The sequence below is a fragment of the Procambarus clarkii genome, chromosome 30, assembly GCF_040958095.1.
Source record: "Procambarus clarkii isolate CNS0578487 chromosome 30, FALCON_Pclarkii_2.0, whole genome shotgun sequence".
NCBI classification, from domain to species: domain Eukaryota; kingdom Metazoa; phylum Arthropoda; class Malacostraca; order Decapoda; family Cambaridae; genus Procambarus; species Procambarus clarkii.
Window position 1 is genome coordinate 40,690,069 of NC_091179.1, and position 21,010 is coordinate 40,711,078.

At 43.4% G+C, this 21,010-nt stretch overlaps 1 protein-coding gene across 1 annotated transcript; it reads right to left on the reverse strand.

Annotated features, from left to right (window-relative positions):
- Nucleotides 1–7,360: 7,360 nt before the first annotated feature.
- On the reverse strand, nucleotides 7,361–7,891 carry LOC138370065 (uncharacterized). Its single transcript, XM_069333843.1, has one exon. The coding sequence runs from the start codon at nucleotides 7,889–7,891 to the stop codon at nucleotides 7,361–7,363; it is 531 nt and encodes a 176-aa protein (XP_069189944.1).
- Between the last annotated feature and the right edge of the window lie 13,119 nt (nucleotides 7,892–21,010).

A 21,010-nucleotide genomic window follows, 5' to 3' on the forward strand; every position in this document is an offset into this window, starting at 1 on the left:
ATTGACATGGAATTTGTAACATATTTCGTATAGTGTGTGTGTTGCTATTAAGTGCAACAGATGGCGTAGTTTCTTGAAAGAAACATGTTTTTACCTGTCGCAGGTGTGGTATCTATGTAGTAGGTATATAAAAATGCACGCATTTTTTAATGGAACATTGTGTCAGAATTTCAAGGCAATCGGTGAAGAACCTTGGGAGATTACAGCGTGTGTTGCTCTAACGTTCAACAAATGGCACTGTTTTTAAAAAAAAGCATGTTTTTTTCCTGTCACAGGTGAGGCATGTATATAGTAGGTATATAAAATTATGCACCTATTCGAATGCAACGTCGTGTCAAAATTCGAAAGCAATCGGTAAAGAGGTTTCGAAGATTTCTCTCACATGAAAAACAGTTTTAAAAAAAATGCATGTTTTTTTTCCGTCACAGACGTGACATTAATATAGTATGTATATAAAAACCCGCTCGGATGCAAATGGAACATTTGGTGAAAATTTCAAAGCAATCAGGGAAGAACTTTCGGAGATTAGTGATTTTGAACAAACTAACATTTACATTTTTACTTATATGCTACCTGTACCCGCCACGCGTTGCTGTGGCTCAGTCTGGTGTAATGGAAAAGAAAGAAATGAGAAAATGCACGTTTCTAACATGTTTAATTTCACAATGCTTGTGGTTATACAATATTTTTTCTTGTTCCACTGTCTGTGAAGATATAGAGATTGTCTGATTGCCGACTCTAGAACACGTAACATAATTGTCCATGTGAGAAGCAATCCGTGTCTAGATCTAAACCGCACAATTCTAAAGATTGGCCTGAGTTTTGGTGATGCTGATTGCAAACGTCAATCGAATTATGAATTACAATCTTTTAAATTGAAATGGCAAATCCGTTGGAATCATAGGAATGTGAGGAATGAGGACATCTTCATCTCTGAAAGGTCCTGTTAAGATTGTTGCTTCTACGACGTTACTGAATAATTTTTTACTGGAAGCCACGTGCCGTTGCGAAGTTTTGGCTGGTTGATATTTCGTAACATGATAATTGTCACGCCGATTTTTAACTGCAGTTTGTGGGTGGTGGTATCCCTGGCAGATCGAGTGAATTAAAAAATTCTGTTGCATAATTAACCGCTTCATCTGCTTCCACCACAGTGTCGACGGACTTATATGAGACTGCCACGTTTCCGTTCCCAATTTCCAGAAATTGATGTGAGAATATCTCAGCTGATGAGTCGTTTTGCAGTTGGACATGCATATTTGTAGTTAATTTTAACATCTTTACGTGGCGCCTGAAAGTAGAGTATTTCAGCCAAGCATTTATTTCGTCCGCTGGTGTCGATCGAGGAATTACAGATAATGTTTGCATGAAATTTCCTGCAAGCAATATTAATGCGTTCCCAAATGGTCTGATGTTTCCACGCAAATCTTACAATGATCAATGAAGAGCCTCGATTGATTTTTTGTGGGTCATTTTTGTTATATATAAAATAACACAAGTACAAACCAGACAAATGCATAAGAACAATACATGAAGACATTCAGGGGAAACATACAGGGAAAACATAACAAGGTAATACACCATGAACACATGTAAAACTGACCAAACATACAGAAAAACCAAAAGTGAAGGAATCATGGTGCAAAACAGGAAACCCCGAAACGGGCACTGGATACATAACAAAAAGAGAACAACACAAAGAAATAATACAAGAAATAAATAACATAAATAACATAAAATACAGCCTCACTCATAATAATAATAAGAGCAGAAATACAAAAAACTAACACACAACCACAACCAACCCAACCATCCAAACACAGGCACATAATAGTACATAAAACATAAGGCCTTGCAAACCCCAAACACCGAGGCAAAAACACAGAATTAGAAACATGATATACACAGTAACAAAACAGTACTTAACAGGCACACGAAGGAGCCTGTAATAAACACCTACACACACACAAAAGACACAAACGCAGGCACAAACACAGCCAGTCACACACACCCAGGCAGAAAGACAGAAGCACTGAAACACCACCAACTCCAAGGACTACACATATTTATCAGGGAACTCCTGCACCGGAAAGCGCAGGCAATAAGCCTCACAAACCGCCATTTCAACATCCGATACTAGACGCCCAGGAGATGCTCATGGCCGAATTATGAAATCCGGCACCCCACTAAAAAATTTCCTCACCAGCGGAACCCAAATGGTAGCAGGGTCATATAGGATAGGACGCACCCGGACATCATAATGGACCAACAAAGAATTAGACTCATCCAATACCTTCCTGGCCGGTGAGAAGAGTGGGAGGGGCACCTCCCAAGGGGGCCGGGCATCGGGAAACATACCAGAAAACGCACTGGGCGGCGCATAGGGCTGCGCACAGGGGGGATCCGCAAATGCGCCAGGGCCTCCTTCCTCGGGAACAGGAGCAGAGGCCCCCCGACGCCCATCCTTCTTCAATATCAAGACGAGGTCACGGGCACCAGGGGCAGCCTCCCATGGAGGGGACCCAACAGCAGGAGGCGAAGGGCTTGACGCAGGAGGCAACGCAGAGCTCTCCACAGCATCCTCATCTATGTCCACACACTCATCCGCCCACGCATGAGGGGGCGACACAACCTGGTCCGTCCGAGAACGCTTCGGAACAGGTCGGAGGTCATCAGAACTATCGCCCCCCCCACAGGAGGCACCCGAGAAGAGCCAGCGGCAGGCCGCCCCACATCTGGGAGCGCACGACTGTGCAGAAGGGCATCTTCAACAACATGGGGGGATAAGGCCGCCATCCACTGAAGACACCGGAGTCAGAGAGACAACAGGCGCAGCTGGTGACAAGGCAGGGGCCCGCACAGGGGAGGGATCCCGTGATGATAGCAGGATGGGCAGAGGAGCAGGAGCGAGCACAGGCGAATAATCCTTTGGAGGTGAAGGGGTAGGCTGCGGGGGCTGCGCCGCACATACCATCACCCCCTCACGTACAGAGCGAGGATCCACAGGCAAAGCACTACGTGAGCGCAAGGGAGGAAAATCAGCCGCATGAAATACAGAAGGCTCCATAGTGCGAGGTGTGCTGCACCCGGCCGAAACTTGGCCCTCTTTACCACTCCAGATAGAATATGCTCATGGATAGCCCGGAGATGGAAACCTGGGAAGGGATGTCGATGGTGAATCGCATGCCAAGTGTCCGCACGCCAAGACGGAGTCCCTGCAGCCTCCCAGAACGTAAAAAGTTGAAGCAATGTGTCACCACCGCACCAAACCTAGCAAACTCGGAGCGCAGGTCCTGCTCTGGAAAATCCACTGGCACACCGTGCACACTCACAAAAGTCAGCGGGCCCCAAGGATCCGTCACCCGCACAGTCACAGCAGAAGCAGGTAGCGTAAACGACTCATCAGTGTAGGTGCGCACAAAATCCAGGTAGCCGGCTGACATGGCAAATTTCCTCGCCACACGCGTAGACGTAAGTTTCTCCAAGCCTAGAAGATCGACGACTTTCACATGCAAAACGTCCAGTAACGCGACTTTTACGAGAGGCCAGTCCACAGGAGCTGAGAAAGCAAACCCCACAGTATCTACATGGTGAATCAGCCTACTCCCAGCCGTCGCCATGCCACCAGCTGACACGCCGGTCAGCGGGCGCACCACGCCACCAACACTAAACCACCCCCTCGCACTGTCAAACAATCACTGGGAATGCGAGTGGCGACGACTGGCCCCTCCAGTGGCGAGGCCTGGAATCCATTTTGTGGGACATTGTGCATTCATCCCAAACAATAAGTTTACAGTTCTGCAATACTTTTCCCCATGCCGGATCCTTTGGAAATGTTACACATGGGAGTTTCAATGAATTGCATGTTCAATGGCAATTTCAAAGCCGAATTTTTATATATATTTTTTTTTTTACATGCGTGCATGCATATAAATACAATAAAACGAAACAAAATACAAAATCACAATAAAACACCAAAGCACAAAATACTGGCCTGAAGGGCCGACAACAAAAAACAAACATAATGCAAGATAGTATAAAAAGAACAGTGCAATATATGTCGCTCATTTTTTTAAGCGTACAGGCAAGCATACGTAAGACAAACAGATCACAAAAGCACAAATTACAAATGCACAAAAGTACAAATTACCAAATACACAAGGGCCGACAACAAAAACAAGAAGCACAACAGTACAAATACAAAGTACCCAAACCAAGACCCAACAACCCAACCCTTGAAACACAACACAAAATAAGCCTACAGGCCCCAGAAACCACACGGAGAGGCACAATACACAACTACAACAAAAATAAATTATACACTCTCACACACACGCATACACGCCACCGCACCCCACGCACACAAACGGACACAACACCACAGCACATATCACACACACACCAAAAAAATCTCTTAAAAGGAGGAAACACCTCATTGGGAGGCGAATATTTCTCAGGAAACTCATGCAGAGGATATTTCTGCTTATAGGCCTCCCACATTAAGGACTCCTTGTCGGTAGGACAACGATCCCCCTGCTTCAGGGGGGGCGTTCATAAACTCGGGAATCACCAGATCTGGCGGAAACGGCAGCATCTGGAGCTGGGCGGCAGTAGTCGCATAACGAGGTAAGGCAGAGCGAATGGAAGTGGAAGAAGCGGATGTAGGCCGCCGAGATGGCCCCACCGCCGGACGCACAGGAGAAGAAGACAAAGGCCGCCGAGACGGTAACATCACACGCGACACTGCAGGAGATGCAGAGGGGACGGCTGGAGACGGGAGAAGCGGCAAAACCGGCGCCGATGAAACTGGGGGCACGGAACCCCCAGAGCGAGAGTCTTCTTCAATACTACCACCAGGTCACCACACTCACCAGTAGAAGGAACCACCCCCCACGCAGAACCGGAACCATCCGACGCAGGCGACGCACCGGAAGCAAGCTCCACAGGCACCTCACTAGAAGAAACACCAACACTGGCAGCCGCAAGCACATGGACCTCCGCCACCACCGAAGAATGAGACGCAACCGGAACCTCACCGCCGTCGCTGGAAGCCCCACCATCATCGAATTCTCCCACATCAGCCCAATCAGAAGATCGCCGGGAACGCTTGGGCACCGGCCTCACATCATCAGAGCCGGATGTCGACCCAGAGACCCGGTCAACCCAAACCGGGCGAACTGACACTCTCCGCAGGACTGCAGCATCCTCAACCACACGGGGAACCAGGTCGAGCACAATAGGAGGCCCCACAGCCACCCCAGCACTCAGCACAGCCTAGGCACACGGCGAGGGCGCAGTGACAGGCACCACAGTAGGAAGACAGAACAGGAAGACGGGAAAGCCTTGCAGGCGGCAGCTGGAAGAACCACCGGAGGATCCGGGGCAGGACAAACACCCGACGGCAACACAACCTCCTGAGGAGAGGCAGCAGGAGGCGCAACAGGCGACACGGTCTCCAAAGGAGGGGCGACAGCAACAGGAGGCGCATCAGGCAACACACGGGGTAAGGCAGTATCCAAAGTGACGTCCACATCCACCGAAGCCTCCTCCACGGGTAGCGGCGGGAAATCCTCCTCACGGAAGAGGTTGACGGGCGCGACGGTAGGTTCAGAGCACCCAGTAGCCTGATGGCCCAAGAGGCCACAACAGTAACACGTATGGGGCTGACGAACATAATACACCCGAACATAGCACCCCAGAAGCTTCACTTGAGACGGAATGTCCACCCGCTGCCTCATTCCTAGGGTGCGAATATTCGACTGCACACCTTTTAGTGGACCCGTGGAGAGCACGTGCAACTGTACACTAACGACCGCTCCAAACTAGGCGAAATAACACCTCAGCAGCCCCTCCGGGAATTCCAGGGGCACCCTGTGCACGCTTACATACGTTATGGCACCACTGTGATCAAAGACAGTCACAGTGTCTGCACCTTCCGGCAGGGGCAAGGTCCGCCCCTCGTAGCGACGTAAAAACGCCCTATACACCTCCTCTGTCGTTAGTTTAACAATCACCCTATGGGCAGTCACCAGCTCAATGCCATAAATATTCCCCACAGGGACCCGCAGCATGTCACACAACACCAACCCCACCGCAGGATAGCCTGCCCGATCAGAAAACTCGAGGCCTATAGACTGGGCATGCACAACAGGTGGGAGTGGGAACCCCATGGCGCCAACACTCCAAACTGCACCCGCCCCCTCGCAACTCCAGGCCGCAACCGGTAGGTCAGGCGAGCACGTATGAACCCCCTGGCGGCCAACGAGGGAATCCTCAAAGCTGAAGTAGCAGTTCTTCCATCTGGTAGCAATGTCGCAGCTATTCCGGAAGATGCAAGAGTTAAGGTTATGCCATTTTGGTATCGAAATACTTCCAAAATCCATCAAATTAGAAAGGTTTTACAGTTCCTCCTGACGCATCTTAAAAGATTTCTCCAAACCGGTTATTGACAGTTTGAATTATTTGATCATAAATGCCTTTTCGCTCAAGCATTACCTTAAGAATATTTGATTGCACATATGATAACAGGTCACCTGTGTTGTAATTTTTTTCACGACGCAATTCTACATTGAACGAAGCAGCAGCAGATCGATTCGGTGATGGCATTTCCAATTGATTGAGAACTTTGTTCGAGATTTCTTAGCACAAATCTTCAATCATTGTCAACCCTTCGTTGTAGATTTCTGGTGTGAAATTCATGTTCATATTTGAATTTTCCTTGTGTATTCGACGAACAATATCTTCAGCTATGATCGATTTGTGTTACTCCCATACTCTGTTGGAGATGAAGGAGAGCCGGTGGTCAATATGATTGCAAATAATGCACGAATTTGATTTTGATGTGACGTGTTGGACGTGTCATTAATGCATACATCCCAGTGTCGGTCGTTCTCCAATTAATTCAGAGCTGCTTGTCATGCACTACGGAAAGTGGCATCTGTTATGCCGCTGACAAATCTCAATTGCTGGAAAGACGTTGGACCGGAGACATTTACCAACAGCTTGTGAAGAAAGAAGCATTCATCTTGATTGGAATGCACAGTGTACAGTCTGCCTATCATAGTTTGTTTGAATATGCCAGGTTGTCCGTCGCCTTGCACTTGCTCTCCTCGTTTATGCCGTTCAAATGATTTTCTACTGGCATTCTATGTGTTATATGTAGGCATTTCCGAATTCAGCAATGTTTTCACAAACGTGCCATTTTGACATAACGTGAAGAAAGCAGTTAACGTTTTTGTAGCCAGTGGATTCATAGCTGTTTGTTGCACAATATCAGCTGTAAGATAAACGTCTTGTCTATTTTCTTGTTTCCAAAACAAAAACAAAAAATACTAACGAAATATTTCAATTCAAACGCCGATCAATCGGCGAGGCAGGACTTGCCATCCCTGAACCCATGTTGATTCTTTGTTACGAAGTTCTTTCGCTCCAGATGTTTCACTAGCTTTTTTCGCACAATCTTTTCCATCAGCATGCATGGTACGCAAGTTAGGGACACTGACCAGTAGTTCAGTGCCTCTCTATCCCCCTTCTTGTATATCGGGATTGCATTAGCCACCTTCCAAATTCTAGGCAGTTTCTCTGTTACGAGAGATTTGTTATACACTATGGAGAGTGGCAGGCACAGTGCTTCTGCTCCTTCCTTCAGTTTCCAGGGGGAGAATCTTACTGGGCCTATTGCCTTTGTCACATCCAGTTCTAGCATAAGCTTCTTTACTTCCCCACTGTTAAGCTCAAACTTTTCTAGTGGTTCTTGGTTAACTATTCCCTCACTTATCTCTGGAACTTCTCCTTGCTCTAATGTGAAGACTTCCAGGAGTTTCTTATTTAATTTCTCGCACACTTCCTTGTCGTTTGCAGTGAATCTGTCTGCCCTTAGCCTCAATTTCATTACCTGTTCCTTTACTGTTTTTTCTCGTCATGTGGCTGTGCAACAATTTTGGTTGAGTCTTTGCCTTGCTTGTTATGTCATTTTCGTATTGCCTTTCTGCCTCTCTTCTCAACCTGACATATTCATTCCTGGTACTCTTGTATCTTTCTCTGCTCTCAAGTGTCCAGTTATTTCTGTAGTTTCTCCACCCCCTTTTACTTTTGTGCTTATCTAGCCTACCTCTCTGATTAAATCATGAGTTTCTCATCTGCATTTCACTGTTTTCCTATTGGACTGGGACAAACTTGTCTGTTGCCTCCTTGCACTTGTGTGTGATATAGTCCATCATGTCTTGGGCCATCTTTCCTCTGAACTCTGTTTCCAATGTTATATCTGTTAGAAATTTTCTTATCTCCTCATAGTTTCCAATTTCGGCATGCAGCCTATTGTTTTCAGTTCCCCTCCTCGAGTTCATTAACCCATCTTCAACCAAATACTCAAACGTCAGTACACTGTGGTCGTTGATTCCTTCTGGGACCTCGAAACCGATTTCCCTTATGTCAGAGTCGATCAGAACAAAGACTAGGTCGAGTCTGGCTGGTTCATCATTTCCTCTAATCCTTGTCGGTTCCCTGACATGCTGGATTAAAACGTTTCTTGTTACAACCTTTAATAGTTTAGCCCTCCATTTATCCTCACCTCCATGCGGTTTCTTGCTCTCCTAGTCTATCCTTCCGTGATTGAAGTCCCCAATGATGAGCAGATGGGATCTATTTCTACAGGCAGCAGAGGCTGCCCCCGTAATTATAGTGTTAACTGCTGTGTTGTTGTTGTCATACTCTTCCCTGGGTCTTCTGTCATTTTGTGGTTGATTATATATAACTGCTACTACTATTCTTGGTCCTCCCATTGTCATGGTGCCTGTTATGTAGTCTCTGAATCCCTCACTGCCCGGGATAATCATCTCCTTGAAACTCAATTGCTTGCTCATTAGTAGGGCCACTCCATCTCCTACCCTTCCTTTCCACTCTTTTCTTATTACAGCGGGGAAAACCCGCATTTGTTAGGATTCCTGAGAGTTTTGTTTCTGTGAGTCCAGTTCAATTACATCTGGGTTCACCTCCTATGCGCTTTCCCTTAGTTCACTTACCTTGCTTGTAATCCCATCTATGTTCGAATATATCACCCTGAAATTTTCTCTCTTCTGTCCTTCCTCAGTTTCTGTTGGTTCCCCTGAAGCAGGGAAAGAGGGAGGGTCCAGGATGGGAGGTCCAAGGAAGGGGGGACCTGGGGGATCTGGGGTGTGTTGGGGGGCTAGGAGGATCAGGTACGAGGAAGGAGGTGGAGAAGGGAGAGCTGTGGGGGGGGGGGAGGAAGAGAGGGCTTGGGGATGGGGAAGAGAAGGAGGCTTGGGAGGGGGGTAGGTGAGAGGGGGAGGTTTGGGGGGAGGGTGGATGAGAGGGGGAGGCTTGGGGGTGGGTGAGAGGGGGAGTGTTTGAGAAGGGGAGGCTTGGGGGGTACGGCAATAGGGAGGGCTTGGGGGAATGGGGGAGAAGGAAGAGCTTGGGGGGGCCTGAAGAGAAGGGATGGCATAGGGGTGGGGAGTAGGGAGGGCTGAGAGGGGTGAGGAATAAGGGAGGGTTTAGGGGTGTGGGGAAGAAGGGATGGCTTAGGGGGGTGGTGGAGAATGGAGGGCTTGGCGGTAGGGGAGAAGGGAAGGCACGGGGGAGAAGGGAGGTCCTGGGGAAAGGGGGAAGTTGTGGGAGGGTGGCCCTGGTGGGTACCTAGTGGGGGGCTGGCAGGGGTTGGGGCAGGTAGGACGTCTATTGGGTGGAAGGTGGGGGTGGTGCTTCTCTCACTATGGTTGTTGAACTGCTTTTGGAAGGTTACCCACTTCCCTCTGGGATTGTAGGGTTCGAGGTTGTGGTTCCCTGATTCCTTTTTTTTCTCCCCTGCGATCCCTCCTCATGTCTGCTACTCTCATTCTCTCGTCCCTTGTCATATCCCTCTGCAGGAATATTTTTTTTTTAACTTCAGTACATTTTCTAGTCCGCTCTTCCTTGTGTATATACATGTATGTATGTATGTATATAAAATCTTTACCACAAGGAGCTCTGCATAGGTGTCTCATTTATTATTTTCTGACATAAATAAAGCTTCCAAGTGCAAGGACAGAAAGCTGGTAGTTTTTTTCAGTCTCAAGTCGTAGGAGTAAACCCAGAACCCAACTTATTAACAAAGATTTTGTCAGGTTCTCACCAGATTTCAGCCTGTTTTTTTTCTACAGTTGGCACTAGAGTAACGATGCATATAATCCTGAAGAGCGCCGAAAACGATGCATGTGTTACCCTGGGGGGGGGGGGCTACTCTTGGGTCGAGAACACCTTCAATACCACATTAGCTTAGGAAGAAGCATTTTCAATAAAATCCATTTGATCGTGCTCATACCACAAACACTTGCTTTGATGTTTCGTCACGCATTCATCAAACTGTTGAGTTCTGTTGAGAATCGATTTCTGCCTTCCCCGACCGTGGGATTGGTCACATATTTTGCTAGTGTGTGAGGCGTGCTGGTGCGGTCAACTGTGTGTGTGTCCCTGTCTCGCTCAACACTAGGCGCCGCCTCGACTAACGCTCTCCACCTCATGTATTTCAAGAGCATTTCCAGCTCTTGAACCTCCCCCCACACTCCTCAGACGAACGCTTCAAGTTCTTCAATTCCTCAATAACTCCAGTTTATTTGTTTTTGTAATTCCTCACGTTCTTACTCGTGTCAACCCCTCGCTCTTCTCTCCTTCACCAGGTGGTCCTTAAGGCCAGTCTTCAGCGATGGCCTTCCTGGCTGTTTCTGTGATGCTCCTGCTGACCCAGGTCATATCTGGGTTACAATTCACCTGGAGGAGATCAGGTGAGTAATATATATATTATTATTATTCTTTGGGCTTGAGTTGACAACTTTCTTGGTATATTATTTCAAGAGCCGATTAACTCAACTCACATTAGTTACAGAATTCTCATCACTCATTCAGTTTGCATTACTCAATGAAATTAGTATGAACTGTTTTAAACTAATTCTGTTATCCGATGGTATTTTTTTGTCTTCATCAGTGTTGAAATAAACATGGAACGCAAATATCATTTTAAACGTCAGTTTAGTGATTATCTGACCAATCTTTTTCCCTCGCACTGGTAATTTATATTAGAGGTGGAGAGGTGGTTGCCTAGCCTCGCTGAACTTAGCAGGGTGACTTTTTTCTTTTTTTTTTGCAGGGATATTCCTGCGCGGGCCCTAAGCCTCTGGCTGGCCCACTAAGTGTTGCTTGTTTCTGTTTTACTTGGGCGGAGTATGAGTATTTATGACTTCAGTAAGATTTTGCCATATGTGTTTAACAACTTCTTCTGCTCTGTTAAATCTAAGTTGAAATCTTAATGGGTTTGTAACTGTGCACTGTGTTAGATAATGTTCCAGTGGTCTGTCGGGCATTTCTCCGCAGTGCTGACATTTCCTCTCATCTTCCAGAACCTGTAAGCCTATTTCTCATGCACAAGGGTATCCAAGCCTGATGCGATGTAAGTGTACTTCTGTTGTTCTACTGCTCCCTTTCATCAAACTAAGTGATTCGTAGTTGGATTGTTTTATTAGGTTGCTTGGATTCCAAACCCCCTTGACCCATCTTTTCACTATATGGCAAATTATATTGATTTCAACGTAATAGACTTTATCCTCCCTAAAAATCATCTTTCGTACTACTACCTACATGATAAATGAAAACAGTGCTAAGGGAATGTAGTTACAGGGATGGAGGGAAAATGGTGAAGAGAAGTGGTGAAGGGTAGTGAAGGCGGTATAGAGTCGGAGAGGTGAATTAGGGTATAGGAGATGAATTAAGGTATAGAAGGAGGGGAAGGTGGTGAAGGGTAGAGGAGGTGGTGAAGGGTAGGGAAGGTGGTGAAGGTGGTGAAGGGTTGGGAAGGTGGTGAAAGGTAGGGAAAGTGTTGAAGGTTAGGGGAAGTGGTGAAGGATATGGACAGTGGGAATGACGGTTGTGGATGGGGCACCTAACTCTGACTGGATAGTGAAAATGGTAATAATTATGAAGACAGAATTATTAAATGGACATAATTATGAAGAACCAACCACATCACTGTAACCAAGGGGCCAAGATGGTGACAGTGATGAGGCTGGTCACATGGAGTTTAGATGGTTTCAGTGCTGCAGGTTGAATGTAGTGAAGGTTACAATAAAGCAGCAGCTGTTCCTTAGGTTTCCCAAAGTGCCCTTATCCTAGTCTACCAGAGGACCCGATACGTAAAACGGGACACTGTCAATTTTTTGAACCTCTACCATGTTCAAGCACGAAAATTATTGGCCATTGGTAGAATATACGTCTCATTGCGATGTTCTATTAGTATGGCGGGTTGGATGAAGACCTGTCCTGTGTCGTGCCTTTACCCACTTCAAGTCTGGTTCCTCGCCTCCTTGTGTGTACTAGACGTCCCGGAGGACATTTTAGTTGTTAGTTAGGTTAACTAATCACTGATAGTTAGACAATTATTACAGGAATCCATACTCCATGTAATGAGGGATACACTCCTTCAATTTGATGATAAGGCATATAGACAGACGAAGGGCACTGCCATAAGAGCGTCCAGTAGCGTAGCTATTGCTGACATTTATTTATTTATTTATTTATTTATGCATATACAAGAATTTACATTGGGAATGTGAGGATACATAATATGGTAATTAAAGTCTTGTAAAGCCACTAGTACGCGCAGCGTTTCGGGCAGGTCCTTAATCTAAGAAAATTTTAAGTAGGTAAATACTTGCAAGATTTATAAAAAAAATGATAATAGTTACATGGCAAGAAAAAAAAAAGATGAGAGAAAATTGTAGGTACAGTATATTAAAGCACATAGATAGCTAAGATTGATTGCAATGACAGCTTTAATGGTAGTTGACAAAAATTGGTAGGCACAATATAGCATATGGCTAGCACATAAAAGAAGACAGCATTGAACACTATGATAAGGTTGTTTGATACTACTTAAAAATTAGGAGATTGGGTAACACTAGGTACAGAGCAAATTTAAAGCTCAGTGTAGGAAACTAAGAAGATGAAATTAGGTACTTTTTGGTTTTGCTTTTAAATAAGGCAAAAGTTTTACAGTTTTTCAATTCACTAGGGAGTGAGTTCCATAGACTAGGTCCCTTAATTTGCATAGAGTGTTTACACAGATTAAGTTTGACCCTGGGGATATCAAAGAGATATTTATTTCTGGTGTGGTGATAATGGGTCCTATTACATCTGTCCAGGGAGAGTTTCAGAGCATGGTTTGCATTTAAGAACAGGGTTTTATAAATGTAGTTGACACAAGAGAATGTGTGGAGGGAGTTAATATTTAGCAAGTTTAGGGATTTAAACAAGGGAGCTGAGTGTTGTCTGAAAGCAGAGTTGGTTATTATTCTGATAGCAGATTTTTGCTGCGTGATGATGGGCTTAAGGTGGTTTGCAGTGGTAGACCCCCATGCACAGATACCATAATTAAGATAGGGGTAGATTAGTGCATAATATAGTGAGAGGAGAGCAGAGTTAGGAGCATAATATCTAATTTTGGAGAGTATACCAACTGTCTTAGAGACTTTCTTAATTATGTGTTGAATGTGGGTGCTGAAGTAGAGTCTCTTGTCTAGGATTAGGCCAAGAAACTTGCCATCATTTTTATTACTGATGTTAATGTAGTAATGATATCTTTATGTAAGATGTAATGACATCTTTATGCATATATAATTTGAAAGGGACAGATCCCACAGAGAGGTCTATATATCTGCAGTACACGCCCCCCCCCCCCCCGCAGTTTACTGCAGATATATAGACAATATCTTTGGAGTCATGGCCGGCCGACTCCCACGTCTAAAGAGTTTCTTGGCCTGGGCGAACACAGTCCATGGAAACAAAATTTACCCTAGAATATGACGACACCACGATAAATTTCCTGAACACCACGGTGTACGTGGGTGAGACAACCCGACACCTGAATACGAAGGCGTATTATAAACCTACGAACCTTAGTGACAACTTGTCCACTTACACATTACGTCGGAATTTTGCCGTTTGCCCGTATGGCCGAAAATGGTCGTTATTTAAAATTGAAAAAAAATTGAAAATAACTTATGACTTTTGTTTCCAAAACAGCAACTTATGGGTCCTCTGGTAGGTTAAAAGCTCAGGAAGTTCTCCTAACGTTTGAAAACCTCATGAAACCCGTTAATTGAACGTTTTCTCTCCTAACCTAACCGAGTAAGCCAGAGGACTCAAGCAGAAAACGGGACAGTACTTTCGATTTCATTTTAAATTACGTCCATATTTGGCCATAGCGAGCAAACGAGCGAAAAGTGACGTTATTTTTAAGAAGACGGGTTGCACACATACCTGAAGTTCGACTCATGCTATCCGCTTGCCCTAAAAAAATCATTACCCTTCTCTCTAAGATTATGCCTTAAAGAATAAGTAGCAAGGATGAAGCCCTCTAGCCACAGCTGGACGACCTGTGGGAGATATTTTGGCAAAGAGGTTATCCTGAGGAAACGAGGAACTACGCCTAGGAGAAACTATGCAGGAAGACCAGACAACAACTTCCCACGCCAAAGTCCCCGCGGTTAGAAGATTGGAGATGGATCCTCCCTACCCAGTTCTTTCCTGGTTTCGCGGGGAAACTAAAACACAAACTCACAGACGTATGGACCTGGATAAGGGAGACATACAGTGACCACCCTTCTTGGGAGAATTTCCCCCAAGATCCACCAATGATTGCGTGGAGGCGATGTAAGTCCATCAAGGACCACCTCGTCCGAGCAGGTCTACAATCCAGCACCCACTGCCTAACAAGGGAGGAGGAAAACCATACCGAAGAAACCCGTCGAAACCTACCAGCGCAGACCTAACCTGACACAGGAGCCTGCTCAACACACCGAGGTAACCGCAGTATGTGGAGTGGTTAGGAGGGACCTACATGCAAACACGTGGGCTGTGCTTCAAGATTTTGTAACAAAATCTTGGAGCACAGTTAGAAGATAGACGAGGACCTGGAGCTCTCATAAAGTCGCTTGCACAGCTGCAACCATCGGCAGGTAATCTGGATTACGTCAACCCTACAATGAATATCTTCTCCAGTGAGTGGGGGTAGTGACAGACACGGACATCTGGAGTTGCTGCGGGTTTCCCGCGCTTATGACGACACGTCAGAATAAGGAAAGCATAACTAAGAGTCAGATTGACGCCAAGGATCTGTTGATTAGCCAAGAATTATCTCCCTTACCATTCCCATTTTGATGTAGAATTGTGCTAAGGAACAAATTAGGACTTACACATGATTATGTAGAAGGTTGGTTACGGTGATAATAGCATTTAGTGAAGATGTGGTCTCCGTCACCCAACAACATCACCGGAAGTGTTGTATATAGTTTACATATATACCACACTACCTTGGATACATAATATACGCTGGTGTCGGGGACACTCCCCAGGTCGAAATACTGACCTGGGGAGCGTCCAGACCAGAATGAACAGTTGTGTAACTCTCAGATACCTATTTACTGATAGGAGAACAGCGGCATCAGGAGGAAAGGAAACGTGCATAACCATTTCCGTGGGTATATTTTATATAAAGTATCGTATGTGGCCTAGTTTACTAATACTAAAAGATTGACTTCTCAGACCTAATACCCTTTCGGTGGAGACCTCGAACCCTGATCAAGTGGTCAGAGTTAAGTCAACTATTTCATGGCCAAAACGTATTCCAATCATGGAAGTTCATTCATGAAATTCATCAATACATTTTATATATGTATGTAATTATTCTAGATAGAACTGTGTCTTTGATAACGTTTATGGATAATTTTGGCAAAAAATCATATTTCTTTTGAAGATGTAAAATATATTATTGAATAATATTGTGCGTAATTGGCTTCAACAGTTTCCAACCCGGCAGGCGAGAATGTGCGCTACTTCGATACCAGTCAAGTTCGCGGCAGCACTTGGAGGATGCCGCTAGTAGCGTGTGCCATCACCTGCAGTATGGACGCCCTCTGTGTCTCCTTCAACTACCACAGTAAGTACATGCCAAGTACAGGGAATTAATTAACTATTTACTGGGCTTCCGACCAGTTGAGTAATAGGATAAAAACCCCACACTTGTGTATTTGTGAGTTTTATGTCCAAAAATAAAGAGTCTTTCACCCTCTCCTGTGTGCGAAAGACTTTATGTAATTTCATGACGTAAATCTCATAAATACATAAGCGTTGGTGTTTATCCTATGGTATTATGTCTGTGAGTAAACATTACCATTACTTATTGGTTGTGTAATGTTTTTTCACAATCCCCTTATTTCTCGGCCGTCATATTCCATGTGTTATGTAATCATATTCGCTACAGCACTTTCTTCTGATAATTACCTCGAAGCCAGGTCCTCCATTGTCCATCGTGGCTGACAATTTAAGATTGTTTTGAAATATATATATATATATATATATATATATATATATATATATATATATATATATATATATATATATATATATATATATATATATATATATATATATGACATACTCCTGGGAGTATGGGTTCGAGTCACTTCTGGGGTGTGAGTTTTCAGTCGCATATAGTCCTGGGGACCATTCGGGCTTGTTTGCATTTGTGTTCCTCACGTGTGCCCCAAAGAATGAGGTGATTTGGTGAAATGCTATGCCCAAGATTACCATCCGAGTTGCCAGCGGGAAAGTGGTTCAAATAGCTTCGGCTATCACTTCCTTTTGTCCGGCCGTGATGGTCAAGCAGATTAAGGCACCCTGTAGGAGTATGGGTTCGAGTCACTTCTGGGGTGTGAGTTTTCAGTCGCATATAGTCCTGGGGACCATTCAGGCTTGTTTGCATATATATATATATATATATATATATATATATATATATATATATATATATATATATATATATATATATATATATATATTATATACATATTATATATATATATATATTATATATATGTATATATATATTATATATATATATATATAATATATATATATATATATATATATATATATATATATATATATATATATATATATATATATATATATATTATATATATATATATATATATATATATATATACATATATATATATATATATATATATATATATATATATATATATATATATATATATATATATATATATATATATATATATATATATATTAGTATATTTTGGTAGCAGTCTTTCCTGTAGACATATATTATTAAATATGACCGAAAAAGTAAGATTAATAATTGTAACACGAATTTTCTCAATCTTTCGTACATTTCTTTTCACTGTTGGAGGTAAATCATAAATTAATTCTCCAAAATTCATTTTTATTTCTAGTCTGACGCGACACGAGCGCGTTTCGTAAAACTTATTACATTTTCAAAGACTTTAGTTTACAAATACACAACTGAATAGAACTTACGCATCTCCGATTTTGTTTTTATATCTACATTTGAGAGAGGTGGATGGGGTGAGGTGGCATTAATAGGGTATTAATTTCATCAACACAAGACAGAACAAGAGGTGGCATTAATAGGGTATTAATTTCATCAATACAAGACAGAACACGAAACAATGGGTATTGAATAGAAGTGATTGTAGAAAGCCTATTGGTCCATATTTCTTGATGCTTCTATATTGGAGCGGAGTCTTGAGGTGGGTAGAATATAGTTGTGCATTAATTGGCTGTTGATTGCTGGTGTTGACTTCTTGATGTGTAGTGCCTCGCAAACGTCAAGCCGCCTGCTATCGCTGTATCTATCGATGATTTCTGTGTTGTTTACTAGGATTTCTCTGGCGATGGTTTGGTTGTGGAAAGAAATTATATGTTCCTTAATGGAGCCCTGTTGCTTATGCATCGTTAAACGCCTAGAAAGAGATGTTGTTGTCTTGCCTATATACTGGGTTTTTTGGAGCTTACAGTCCCCAAGAGGGCATTTGAAGGCATAGACGACGTTAGTCTCTTTTAAAGCGTTCTGTTTTGTGTCTGGAAAGTTTCTCATGAGTAGGCTGGCCGTTTTTCTGGTTTTATAGTAAATCGTCAGTTGTATCCTCTGATTTTTGTCTGTAGGGATAACGTTTCTATTAACAATATCTTTCAGGACCCTTTCCTCCGTTTTATGAGCTGTGGAAAAGAAGTTCCTTTAAAATAGTCTAATAGGGGGTATAGGTGTTGTGTTAGTTGTCTCTTCAGAGGTTGCATGACGTTTCACTTTCCTTCTTATGATGTCTTCGATGAAACCATTGGAGAAGCCGTTGTTGACTAGGACCTGCCTTACCCAACAGAGTTCTTCGTCGACTTGCTTCTATTCTGAGCTGTGGCTGAGAGCACGGTCGACATATGCGTTAACATTACTCCTCTTGTACCTGTCTGGGAAGTCGCTGTTGGCATTTAGGCACATTCCTATGTTCGTTTCCTTAGTGTAGACTGCAGTGTGGAAACCTCCACTCTTTTCCATGACTGTTACATCTAGAAAGGGCAGCTTCCCATCCTTTTCCATCTCGTAAGTGAAACGCAGCACAGAACTCTGCTCGAATGCCTCCTTCAGCTCCTGCAGATGTCTGACATCAGGTACCTGTGTAAAAATGTCGTCAACATACCTGCAGTATATGGCCGGTTTCAAGTTTCAAGTGAACTTGAAACCGGCCATATACTGCAGGTATGTTGACGACATTTTTACACAGGTACCTAATGTCAGACATCTGCAGGAGCTGAAGGAGGCATTCGAGCAGAGTTCCGTGCTGCGTTTCACTTACGAGATGGAAAAGGATGGGAAGCTGCCCTTTCTAGATGTAAGTCATGGAAAAGAGCGGAGGTTTCCACACTGCAGTCTACACTAAGGAAACGAACATAGGAATGTGCCTAAATGCCAACAGCGACTTCCCAGACAGGTACAAGAGGAGTGTTGTTAACGCATATGTCGACCGTGCTCTCAGCCACAGCTCAGAATGGAAGCAAGTCGACGAAGAAATCTGTAGGGTAAGGCAGGTCCTAGTCAACAACGGCTTCTCCAATGGTTTCGTCGAAGACATCATAAGAAGGAAAGTGAAACGCCATGCAACCTCTGAAGAGACAACTAACACAACACCTATACCCCCTATTAGACTATTTTACAGGAACTTCTTTTCCACAGCTCATAAAACGGAGGGAAGGGTCCTGAAAGATATTGTTAATAGAAACGTTATCCCTACAGACAAAAATCAGAGGATACAACTGACGATTTACTATAAAACCAGAAAAACGGCCAGCCTACTCATGAGAAACTCTCCAGACACAAAACAGAACGCTTTAAAAGAGACTAACGTCGTCTATGCCTTCAAATGCCCTCTTGGGGACTGTAAGCTCCAAAAAACCCAGTATATAGGCAAGACAACAACATCTCTTTCTAGGCGTTTAACGATGCATAAGCAACAGGGCTTCATTAAGGAACATACAATTTCTTCCCACAACCAAACCATCGCCAGAGAAATCCTAGTAAACAACACAGAAATCATCGATAGATACAGCGATAGCAGGCGGCTTGACGTTTGCGAGGCACTACACATCAAGAAGTCAACACCAGCAATCAACAGCCAATTAATGCACAACTATATTCTACCCACCTCAAGACTCCGCTCCAATATAGAAGCATCAAGAAATATGGACCAATAGGCTTTCTACAATCACTTCTATTCAATACCCATTGTTTCGTGTTCTGTCTTGTGTTGATGAAATTAATACCCTATTAATGCCACCTATTGTTCTGTCTTGTGTTGATGAAATTAATACCCTATTAATGCCACCTCACCCCATCCACCTCTCTCAAATGTAGATATAAAAACAAAATCGGAGATGCGTAAGTTCTATTCAGTTGTGTATTTGTAAACTGAAGTCTTTGAAAATGTAATAAGTTTTACGAAACGCGCTCGTGTCGCGTCAGACTAGAAATAAAAATGAATTTTGGAGAATTGATTTATGATTTACCTCCAACAGTGAAAAGAAATGTACGAAAGATTGAGAAAATTCGTGTTAGAATTATTAATCTTACTTTTTCGGTCATATTTAATATATATATATATATATATATATATATATATATATATATATATATATATATATATATATATATATATATATATATATCCACTTGAATGTATTTTCAGTCTATTGTTGTTGCTGCTCCCTCTCAGCTCAAAGACGAGGCTGGAGCAGCGTATTCTACACAACCCGCCCGCAGACCAAGTTCATTCCATCCAGTGATCGACTCCAAAGACGTAATCATAAATTTTAGCATGGTGTTCATTCAAAACAGTAATTTTCCGAAATATAAATTAATATTATAATATGTTAGCATATTGAGCATATATAGGCATAGATTAGGTCAAGTCACGCGTTTAGGTTCTGTTGGTGATCATTTGTATTTGTAGTATGTGGGTAAAGCATTTATCAACCCGTCCTCGACTCAAGTTCATTACATTCAGCGGTCAACCCCACAGACGCATTCATAAATTTTAACATGCTGTTCATTCAAAACGGGAATTTTCTCAAGTATAAATTAATATTATAATATATTAGCATATTGTGTATAAATAGGCATAGGTTAGGTTAGGTCAGGTGTTTAGGTTCTGTTGGCGATTATTTGTATTTGTAGTACGTGGGTGAAGCATTTATAGCGTTGTGATTCGAACAAAATTCATCAGTGAAGCACTTGTTCCGGATATGTTCGAACGTCAGCAGTTGTGAGTCGTGTGAAAACCGCTTTTCATTCATAAACAGGGGGTTTGGCGGGTGCATGGAATCACTTTTGGATCTTTGTTTGGAGGACGGGCTGCATTTATAGCATTGTGGTTCGAACAAAATTCGTCAGTGAAGCACTTGTTCCAGAAGTATTCGAACGAAATCAGTTGTGAGTCGTGTGTAAACTGTTTTTCATTCATTAACAGGGGATTTGGCTTTTGTTCGAACCATAACGCTGTAATTGCTAAGCCCGTCCTCCAAACAAATACCCCAGAAGTGATTCCATGCACCCACCAAACCCCCAGTTTATGAATGAAAAACGGTTTAC